At 44.9% G+C, this 11850-nt stretch overlaps 1 protein-coding gene across 1 annotated transcript; it reads left to right on the top strand.

Moving 5' to 3' along the window:
- Nucleotides 1-1264: 1264 nt before the first annotated feature.
- On the top strand, nt 1265-3827 carry LOC105037281 (subtilisin-like protease 4). Its single transcript, XM_010912966.2, has one exon. The coding sequence runs from the start codon at nt 1305-1307 to the stop codon at nt 3648-3650; it is 2346 nt and encodes a 781-aa protein (XP_010911268.2). The 5' UTR covers nt 1265-1304; the 3' UTR covers nt 3651-3827.
- Nucleotides 3828-11850: the final 8023 nt, after the last annotated feature.

Raw genomic sequence — 11850 nt, 5'->3', positions numbered from 1 at the left:
CGCCACGACTAGGTGATGTTGAGGTTAGACTTTCACTTACCTCAGTATTCAGACGAGGTCGGTTTTCTGGTGAGATCGATTTTCTAGGGATCACAGTCTTCTGATGAGGTCAGCTTTCCAGATGGGCCTTCGATCAAGATCGGTTGGATGTAACTGATTAAGTGACGAGAATCTACCCCAACACCCGCCTTTATAAAATACCTTAGATATCCCCTTTTATAAAATATTATAAAAAAGCATCATAATATTTAGACAAGTTTTCAAAATAGTCCAGATATTCTTCATAAATAGGTATCTAATGAGAAGATGAGAGAAAGATTCCTACTATGAGAATAAAGAGGGTAGTATGTACTTTTACCTAAAAAGAGGGTAGTCTGCACTCATAGCTCATCCCTTTTTGGCAACGATTTTGTTAGTGTTAAATTTATTCTTCCAAGCAAGTTAAAGAAATATCTTGATCTTCTCCAGCATTGCTATTCTACGGATGACTTTATAATAAGAGGAAACAAGTACGCTACTCTTAAAAAATCTATAATAAAAGTCAATTATGAAAGAGCTATGCAGAATGAGCTTCCAAATATTAGTGTCAGCAATTCTTGGTGATCTGACTGTTCAAATTAAGAAGATACTAATATAATGAATAATTGGGACATTTAAATCTGAGATAATTGGCCACGAAGAGAGATTTTCCACCGAAGCGGTATACAAAAGAGGTATATGATCATTTTCGTGAAATCATGCATTGGATTGGAGGTGGTACCTAAACTAATTGCTACATGATTGTAAAATATTATTGAGAAATCATGCACAGTACGATACTTCTTCAATGTCCATGTGAGATGAGCTGGTCGGTGAGACTTGATTTGTTTAAATGAGCTTTTTTTTGGGCGGCAGATCTGACATTCGCTCCAGAAATCTCTACATGAAAGCTTGATAGAATGAATAATGAGGCATGTCGCATGCAACACCGTTCATGAGAAGCCCCTGCATAGAAAAGTCTCTTAAAGACAGTCTGATTCAATCATTTTAGCCCTTTGATGGCTAAAGCAGCTAACTCTGACGATTGCCGCTAGTTCTCCATCAAGCAGTCCATGATTGCCAGTTTGCCACCCATGTTGTGTGGCCTCAGCTGGAGTTGCCCCCTTCATGAATCCTCAACGTTGATCAAGCTTGTTCGGATGCCATAGGGAATCCAAAGTTCCCGCGCGTCTCCCTTTATTTAAGCTCTATCATCAGTTTAGACGGCCAACCTCACTCTCTCCTCTGTACATTAATCCCTAATCTTCCATCGCTTCTAGAAGATCATGGAGATACTCAAAGGTACAGGCTTTTCCTTGCTCGCCTTCTTCCTAGCATGCAATGCTCTGGTCCCCGTTCGTAGCCAGCTTCTTCCTATAGTCGATCCAGTTGGCAGCAATGGCAGCCAAATCAAGACCTACATCGTTCATGTTTACCCGCCCGAGGACATGGAGCTCCTTGGCGCCGAACAACTTGAGAACTGGCACAGATCCTTCTTGCCCAACACCACTCTTGATTCGGGTGAGCCGAGGCTGATCTACTCGTACCACAGTGTGATCAGTGGGTTTGCAGCGAGGCTCGCCCCGGATGAAGTGAAGGGCATGGAGAAAATGGAGGGGTTTGTGTCTGCACGACCAGAGCAGCACCTTCGTCTTGGCACGACGTATACCCCAAAATTCTTGGGGTTGGACCAATATGATAGCCTGTGGATGAAGTCCAGGCAAGGCGAGGGGGTGATCATAGGGGTGCTGGACAGCGGCATCGTTCCCACCCATCCTTCTTTCGATGCCAAGGGCATGCCAGAACCCCCCATAAAATGGCGTGGCTGCTGTGAGTTCAACAATACCAGATGCAACAAGTGGGTCCCGAAGCCCTGCAACAATAAGCTCATCGGTGCCGCGGCCTTCGGGATCAGCCGCACGCCGGACGATGACATCGGGCACGGGACTCACGTCGCCGGCATTGTGGCTGGAAACTTCGTCGATGGTGCTCAAGTACTCGGTCAAGCCAAGGGTACCGCAGCCGGCATGGCCCCTAGAGCTCACCTGGCGGTCTACAAGGTGTGCAGCACACTCTTCCACCGAACCAGCTGTCATGACACCAATATACTAGCCGGCATCGAAAAGGCCATGGATGATGGTGTCGATGTGCTTTCGATGTCCATCTATTTGCGGGGAGAAAAAATTCACAGCAGCAGCATCGCCCAAGGCACGTTTCGAGCAATGGAGAAGGGAATCATCTCCGTCTGCTGCGCGGGAAATGAAGGGCCCGACCCTAGTAGCATAGCTAATGATGCACCATGGATTCTGACCGTGGGGGCAAGCTCCATCGACAGGGTAGCGAGGGCGACCGTGAGGCTCGGTAACGGGATGGAATTTGATGGAGAATCTGCCTACCAACCGGCGAACTTCAGCAGCTCCACGATGATGCCCATCGCCTACCCCGGGGTTATCGATACAAATGTCAAGAAAGCTTGCCAGGATGGGGCGTTCCACGGCATGAACATAACAGGGAAGATCGTGCTGTGCGGGCAAGGATTCAATGACCCCGTCAACAAGGGTGAGCTCGTGAAGGCCGCCGGAGGGGCCGCCCTCATAGTTCTGAACCAGAGGTGGAACAATTTCACTATCAGAGCCGATCCTCATGTCATCCCAGCTGCCCATCTGAACCACCAAGATTCGTTGAAGGTCGTAAACTACTTCTCGACAGAAAAGAACCCGACGGCCACCATAGTTTTCAAAGGCACGCTATACGGAGCCCGCCGAGCTCCAGCGGTTGCCTCCTTCTCCTCGAGAGGGCCGAGCCTGGTGAACGGCGGCATTTTAAAGCCCGATATCATCGGTCCCGGTGTAGATATTCTATCAGCATGGCACCAGGAGGTCGGACCCGACCCCTCCGGCGACACGGACAAGATATTCAACTTTGCATATGGTTGCTCCATGGCCACCCCTCATCTAGCTGGAGTTGCTGCACTGCTCAACAGTTCCCATCCGGACTGGTCGCCAGCTGCAATTAAATCAGCAATCATGACGACGGCGCACACCGTAGATCGTGAGGGGAAGCCTATCGCTGATGAAGCATCTGCCAATATGCAGGATCCCGCTAGCGTCTTCGCCATGGGCGCAGGACATGTCGATCCTTCCAAAGCCAACGATCCGGGACTGATCTACGACATCAAGCCGGAGGAGTACATTGGCTACCTTTGTGGCGGCTTGAGGTACTCCGATTCCCTGGTTTCTCAGGTCGTCGGACGTCGAATCCAGTGTTCTGCTGTCAAAAATATCGCAGCGGACCAGCTAAATTTGCCATCCATCTCGGTGAACCTTGGAAAATCGTCCCTTCATGACAAGCCAGCTGGAGTAGTGACTTCTTCGAAGATCAGGACCGTAAGTCGGACTGTGACTAACGTAGGGGAGGCCAACTCAGTTTTTTTGGTGAAGGTTGATGAACCAGAAGGTGTGAGTGTGAAAATAACTCCTCAGGTGCTTCGGTTCTCTGGTCTCAATGAAGAGAAGAGCTATACCGTCGAGTTGAGCACCGACGGAAAGCCTCCAGGCAAGTACTCGGAAGGGCAACTCCGTTGGATTTCTAGCAAGCACGTCGCCAGGAGTCCTATCTCTGTCACGTTTTAATTCCCGATGGCTAGGCTTCGATCGACAAACATGCGCCTGCCTGTTGCTTCTTTCTTCATCTCTCCCTCCCCTTCCGCTTCTTGGTTCAAACTAAAATAATAAATATATATATGTAAAATGATCGTCGTTGTGAGAATAAATATATGTTTCCTTTTACGATTACTGAATAGGCACCGCATAAGTTGCATCACGATATATGCATGCTTTGTGCATTAATTGTGCCTGTGCACGCATGTGTATATATACTAATTTATGAATTCATACGATATATAAAATATAAATTTTTTAAAAATAATATTAAATTTTATTTATTTATTTTATTATATCTATTCTATATGTATTTTAAAAATAATTAAAATAATTAAAAAATATATATTTTATATATAATATATATTATAAGTTATCGAGCAAATTTTGTGAAGGTCCAAGATTTGAATTATGATAAATCAAGTTGGATGCTAAATTTAATATCTTGAAGAGTTTTTGAGAGCAATCTCGTAAATTTTTTTTAGAGTAATAATTCTGCAGAGTCTCAGATCATTTCATCTGTGAAGCAAAAACAAAAGCGAACACATGAACAAATGAAAGATTTTATTACAATTTCTCCCTCCAGATTCAAAAAAAAAAAGAAATAAAAAAAAATGAATCTTTTATATTATTTTTTTCATACATACAAAATTATGTGAAATACTTAATTAAATCATAAATAATCCTTTATCTTTTTCGAGTAGTGATCCAAATCACAATCCAGAATCTATAAATATCCTTCTCAATTATAAAACTTCCATCTAGATAAAAAATTATTATTTTCAGTATCTTTCTCAAGGAATGGAATATAGTAATATGTTAATGGACGTTCCGCATTCTAGCAATTTAATAAAAGATTTTTAAAATATTATCATAACGGCTGTTAATTTGCCCCATTGTTCAAAGATCCTTCATTTCTAAAAATTTAAATAGTAGGGAGGAAAGCATGTTCAATTGTTTCGCCAGTTTTTCCTCTCCTCCGGAGAAGCAAATTAACAAACAACCACAAACATATAAAAAAAATCAAGAAAAGAATCCAACACGGTCTATCCACTTCCCATCTGTCCTCATCTATGAAGATTAAATATTACACACCACTACAAAACTCCAGTGCTCTGCCAACTACACATTCTCACGCCTTTTTTCGGTTTCCACCTTCACGGCTCGGCCAAGCGCTCCTGCTTCTCCCGGTGCCAAGAAAAAAACAACTCAATAGTTTCTGGTTTCTCGACACCCACTCTCTGATAAATCCATCCTTTTCTTTCCCTTTTTTTGCAGACCTCTCAAGCGATACCAGTTCTCTCCCCCCCTCCTCTTCTCCCATATTCCTTTTTTTGGTCTTTCTTCTTCTCTGCCTATTATTATTTTTCTTTAGATTGTTTCTTTTTGAGCCTTTTTGGATTTCCGAGCCTTCCCTTGCTCCGTCTCAAAGATATATTAAAATTTTATTTTTTTGCTTCATCAAGAGCTCAGATCCATGTAATAAAAACATTTTTCTCCATTAGAAGCCCAAATCCACATTAAAAAATATTTTTCTCATAAAAAATCTATTCTTGGAGCTTTCCCTTGGTGTTTCGTACTGTAATGGATCCAAGCAACCTCGTTCTCTGCCTCGCCCGCTGCTCCAACTGGGAGGATGACCGGGCCCGGCGCTCACACGCGGCTCCCCAGCACCACCGCCGGCGTCGCCGGCAGCTCCAGCGCTGTTCTCCCCCGCCCGTCCACCGCCGCCGCATCCACCCCGGCCTCCAGCAGCGCCCGCACCGCCCGGCCTGCCCATAGCCCGCCGCCACGTGCAGCGGCATCAGCCCCCCACCAGCCCTCTTCGCCCTCTTCGCCCGCCCCACGTCCGCTTCAACCTCGGAACCTTGCTTCCCTTCCCCCTCCTGGATAGGGAAGCTTAGGATTTTTAGTATATTCGGCTGCTTCAAGCCTCCCATGCCATTGAGAAGAAAGGAAACCGCTTCAAGCCTACCACACGATTGAGAAGAAAGGAAATACCCAGCACAAAAGCCCAGCCATCGTCTAAGCTTCCCTGTTCGGCCGCTCCAAGCCTCGCTTCAAGCCTCCCATGCGATTGAGACTCCCGAGAACGGAAAGAAGAAAGGAAATACCCAACACAAAAGCCCAGCCATCATCTAAGCTTCGTGTGCGGTGTTTCTTCCACGCGAGCATGACAACGGAGCCGTTAGGACGGATTGGTGAACAACGGCCGCTATCCCACCCCAGCGCCCCGTCCTCCTCCTCCTCCTCCTCCGATGGTGATGAATTTGCGAAAGCTTACACGGTCCGATTTCTCTCTATCTCTATGCGCGCCCTCGGACAAAGAGGCTTCACAATGGAGGGACCTTCATTTTAATATATATATTAGATATGTTACAGTTGCAACACCAGTGCCCAATTCGAATAGATCGACCATCCATCTCGATCTATGAGCTCCATGTCAGTCTCGATCCTTACATCAGTTACCGATCTGTTTTTGAGTTCCCCGTTCTTCATTAGCATCATCACTCTTAGGCCGCTGAACCTTGTTCATATTACCAATCTCTTACATTGATCATCGGCCCTGATGTCGATGCCCGACTCCCTCATGGAGTGCCCAACTGCTGACCTATCCATTAGACCATCAAAATGATCCTCAATATTGGCTCCGACTTAGGTATTTGCACCAACTTCGCTACTCTGCGGCGCACAATTGGTTCTCGAGACCCATTTCTCTTGCTTCTTAGTTCGGTTACCACGCTTAGCGACATTCGCAGGAGGCCTCCGTGCAACTATTAAATCAAGCCATTAGGGGCCGCAACTAGCCATGACCATTCCAGAAAACCCCCATGCAGCCCGATCACATCACCCATTAAGGGTAGTGGCTTGCCATGACGTTTGCAAAAGACTCCTATGTAGCCCAGTCACATTAACTCATTAAAAGAATGTAGCTAGCCATGCGCAGGATTGAGTCACATCAACCGTCAGACCCACTGGGGTCATCAATGGAAACAGCCGGCTATATGCCAAGTAAGGTGCCGCCACCTGCTAGGTTTACAAAAATCAAGGGCACGCCCTACGAGGGCCTGAGTGGCCTCTTATAATCATTTCCTCCCACGGCTTTATAAATAAGGGAAACGAGGGACCCCCAAAGGTACGCAAACTCTCACATGCTTTTTTTTTTTTCAGTTCCAAATTTCTAATTTGAGTATTGGAGGGTCCCCGCTAGAGCCACTCTCGGTCAAGGGCTTCTATTATAGATCCAATCGCCATCATCTTCACTGGATTTCGATTTACTCCAGCCACTCCAACCCAAGCTGAAAATCTGCAGCAATTGATTGGCGCTAAACGAAGGGTGTCTTCAACCCGTTTCTTGAGAAAGTGCACTGCTTGTCTCCATGCCGCCTAGAAGGACATCCTCGAGGAGATCGAGCGTCATGGCTTTTCGACCGATCGAAAACCCTGTTGAGAACCATGCATCGGTCCAACAGCTAGGGATGTCCGTGCAGCCCCCCCCCCAATCGGCTATGGGGATAGATCAAGGTCGGTTTAACACCCTTGTCACCCAGATGCAGGCATTGATTATGGCAGTCAATGCCATGCAATGGTTGGGATGGGTGCAGGAGGCGCTCTAATGACAATCTTCTCAATCTCTGCCTTGAAGCTTGGATCAAGAAAGACAAACACGGTTGAGTTGGCCTTAGAGGAAATGCTCACCAACCCCCTTCTCCATCGAAGGCTCCACCCCAGACCGATCCTTGCCTCATTGTTTAGAGGCCTTTACGGCCCACAATCTCGACGTGAACTACAAATTTTAAGAGATAAATCGGTGAATTGAAACATTGCAACATCATGCCATTGATCGGAACAATCAGATCGATTTCTGCATTGACCCACATTTTGATGGTAGAATCATGCAAGAGCCGCTGCCTGGTAATTTCAAAATGCCACAACTAGAGAGTTATAATAGGTCGATCAACCCTATAAACCATTTGGAGAGCTTTAAAGCTCTCATGCTCTTGCATGGGGCAAGCGACGTCATTTTTGTACCGAGCCTTTTCTTCTACCCTTAAGAAGGTGACTCGAGATTTGTATGCGGGCTTAAAATCAAGCTTCATCCATTCATTTGATCAGATGAGCAAGTCATTTATCGCACACTTTGTGACTAGCAAAAGGCAGCGTCGACAGTCCGGCTTCCTGGTGAACATCAAGCAAAGGGATGGGGAGCCTCTCCATGACTACATGAATCATTTCAATACAGCCACCCTAGAGGTGCGCGACTTGGACCAGTCGATCGCCATGACTGCCTTTAGGGGCAGACTCCAAAGGAATTCTCTCCTTTATTCACTGAAGAAGAGGTCAACTTCACAAAAATACTGGATGAGGCCGAGAAGTATGCTTGAGCCAATGAGGCCTTCGAAAGCCATGGCACCTCGGATGATCCCACGACCCAGGGGAAAAAGAAAAGCTTCAAGATCCCCTCGATCCAAGAGGACCCTTGAGGGGCTGGCAGTGGTCTAGAACCCCACCTCAGTGTTGGAGATCTAGGACTCCTCCTTGGGGCTAACGGTCTGGGAGTCCCCATCGATAATGCCACCATCGAGGCATCGGTCCCCCCAAAAAGGTTTGCCAATTATACCCCCTGAATGCCTCCAGAATGCAGGTACTCATGAAGATTAGGAGACAGCTCCTCCGAACACAAAGGATGAAGTGCCGACCCGAGACCCATGCTTGAGAGAAGTTTTACCTCTACCATTATGACCATGATCATGACATCGAAGACTATATTCACCTTCAGAAAGAAATTGAGAAGCTCATTCGATGGGGCCGATTAGATCATTTCATCCGCCACACAAGAGATGGCCCAGTGGGGCCATCAGGAGCACCTCGATGCTAGGAACTACCTTGGCAAGAACAATCTGTAGAAAATTGATCTGTAACTAGCATAATCAACTATCATCAAGGGCCTCGGTAGGTTAGCTAAATGACAGAAGTCGAAGGAGGCCATCACCTTCTTCGAAAATGATGTGGAGGAAGTCCAATTTTCATATAATGATATAGTATTATATTTTTAAATATCATAAATTATGATATATATTGTGTCTTAGTAGATAATGAAAGTTCAGCCAATATTTTGTTTTATGATACATTCTCCAAAATAGTAATATCTTTGGATTGGCTGGTTAGGCTCGACTCCCCCCTTGTGGGCTTCACCGGCGATGCCGTACCGATTGAAGGAGTTATTACCCTATCGATCATAGCTGGACAGGAGCCTCAGCAATTTATTGTGAACATTAGTTTCTTAGTTGGTAGGGCACCCTCAGCATATAATGCCATTTTAGGATGATCAGGACTGAATATTTTGAGAGCTGTGGTGTCGACCTACCACTTATTGGTAAAGTTTTCCACCAACCAATGGGTCGGAGAACTTCGAGGGGACCTGGTGGTGGCCTAACATTGTTATGCCATTGCCCTCTAAAAAGCAAAAACTTTGTCCGACCTCCCTATCGAGAGGTTGGATACTTGTGATGAGCTGACTGAAGAATGAGCAGAACCCATGGATGACCTCATGACAATTGTTTTTGTAGAAAAGTGCAAATATGCATGAAATCGACCTAAAGATAATGGTGCATTGATTGAACATAGACTACCTCTACTGACCCATCAAATAGAAGAAGTAGAGCTTCATGCCCAAACAATAAAAGGCTATTACTGAAGAAGTGGACAAGTTGATTGGTGGTGGTTTTGTCAGAGAGGTGATCTATCCAAAATGGCTTGCAAATGTAGTTCTTGTGAAAAAAGTTAATGAAAAATGGTGATTTTGCATAGACTATACCGATCTCAATAAGACATACCTAAAAGATAGTTACCTTCTATCCCGGATCGACCAACTGGTGGATGCCATATCAGGCTATGAACTTCTTTCCTTTATGGATACCTTCTCATATTATAACCAAATTTGGATAGCGTCCGAAGATGAGAAAAAAATTACTTTTATTTTTTATCAAGGTCTTTTCTATTACAGGGTCATACATTTTAGGCTAAAAAATACGGGTGCCACTTACTAGTGGTTGATGAACAAAATTTTCAAAAAATAGATCAATCAGAATATAGAGGTATACATGGATGACATGCTAGTTAAGAGCCAGACATCGGGGGACCATATTACCAATCTTAAAGGAACCTTTGACACTTTTGGAAAAGTACCAAATGAAATTGAATCCGATAAAATGTGCATTCGGTGTTACCTCCAAAAAATTTCTTGACTTAATGGTCTCGTTGAAACCAACCTAGAAAAGATCAAAGCCATCTGAAGGATGAACCCTCCAAAGTTTGTAAAGGATGTCCAACGTCTAATTGCCAGGATAGTTGCTCTCAATCGATTTATCTCCAGATCAGTAGAGCATTGTCCTCCGCTCTTCGAGACCTTAAGGCATCCAATGGATTTCAAATGGACAGAAGAATGCTAGTGGATATTTGAAGAGTTATAAACTTACCTCAACTCACCATCGCTCCTTGCCAAACCAAAATTGGACCTCTATCTGGCGGTCTCTTTAGTATCAATAAGCTCGATGCTCGTATGCGAAGAAGGGTCTAGAGGCTGATCTACTATGTTAGTAAAATCCTTCAAGACACTGAGATCAGATACACTAAATTTGAAAAACTGATTTATGCCTCGATCATCTCCATCTAAAAGCTCCAATCTTACTTTCAAGCGCACACCATGGTACTCTTGACTGATCAGCCCTTTAGGTCAGTCTTGCACCGATTAGATGGATGGGTCGATTGGCTAGGTGGGTGATAGAGCTTGTCGAATTCAACATAAAATTTTGACCTCTCCTCGTCATCATAGCACAGGTACTGATTGACTTCATCTTGGAATGCACAATCCCAGAAGGACATGCTAAGGAGGGCGAACCTGTCATAGAAGGCGAGCCCAAGGTCGAAGCACCCAAAGAGTAGTGGATCATCATGTCGATGGGTCATCAAACTCAGTCGGATCGGAAGTGGGCCTAATCCTCATTGAACCAAAAGGAACTAATGCAGAATATGCCTTACGCTTTGAGTTTTCAGCCACCAACAATGATGCTAAGTATGAAGCCCTCATCGACGGGCTGAAGATCACTAAGGAGCTCGGAGTGCGGGAGCTGAAAGTTTATATTGACTCGTAGTTGGTAGTTGAATAGGTGAAAGGAGATTATGAAGCCCGAGAGAAAAGAATGAAGAGGTGCCTATTAAAGATAAAGAGTCACATCTCAATATTTATCAATTTTGACATTCGACGAATATGTAGGTCGGAGAACTCAAGGGCCAACCTCTTGTCCAAATTGGCAACTTCAGTGCTAGGGGATCTACACTGAGATTCCTTCTTCGAGATCATAAGAGGGCTTAATGTGGAAGAACTCACTCCCATCTTACAAACTGATAATGAGTTGAGCTGAATAGATCCATTCATCTGTTTCCTCAAGGATGGGATGCTGCCATCAGATTCAGGAGAAGCCCGAAAGGTCAAGTATCAGACACCTCATTACGTCCTTTGTGAGGATAAATTGTATAAGTGGTCTTTCTCTCTACCACTTCTCAAATGCCTACATCCCTTCGAAGCTGACTATATTTTGTGAGAAGTATACGAAAGAATATATGAAAATCACTTGGGAGGTAGGTCGTTAGCCTATAACATTCTTTAATAAGTGTATTATAGGCCCATGATGCAGTAGGATGCTGCCAACCTAATGAAATGATGTGATTGGTGCCCGTGAAATGTCAATATCCAATGCCAACCAATTGCACTGCTGAATCCAATAAGTGCCCTTTGGCCCTTTGCTTAATGGAGAATGGACATTCTTAGCCCATTCCCCCAAGCATCAGACCAGCAAAAGTTTCTAGTCATTGCTATCGACTATTCACCAGTAAATAGAGGTCGAGCTACTGGCCCATATTACTGAAATCAAAGTTAAAGACTTCATCTGAAAGTCTATTATATACTGCTTTGACCTTCTATAGGTGTTGGTCACTGATAATGGTGTCAGTTTAGTGGCACTAGATTTGTCGACTTTTGCCAGGGCCTAGGCATTTCGCATCATTTTACTTCAATGGGCCACCCCCAAGCTAATGGAAAAGACGAGGTGACCAAATGAACGTCTTGCAAGGCCTAAAGGCCTGTTTGGATCGAGTTAAGGGGGTATGGGCA

The sequence above is a fragment of the Elaeis guineensis genome, chromosome 6, assembly GCF_000442705.2.
Source record: "Elaeis guineensis isolate ETL-2024a chromosome 6, EG11, whole genome shotgun sequence".
Classification (NCBI taxonomy): domain Eukaryota; kingdom Viridiplantae; phylum Streptophyta; class Magnoliopsida; order Arecales; family Arecaceae; genus Elaeis; species Elaeis guineensis.
This window is presented reverse-complemented; position numbering and strand designations above follow the sequence as displayed.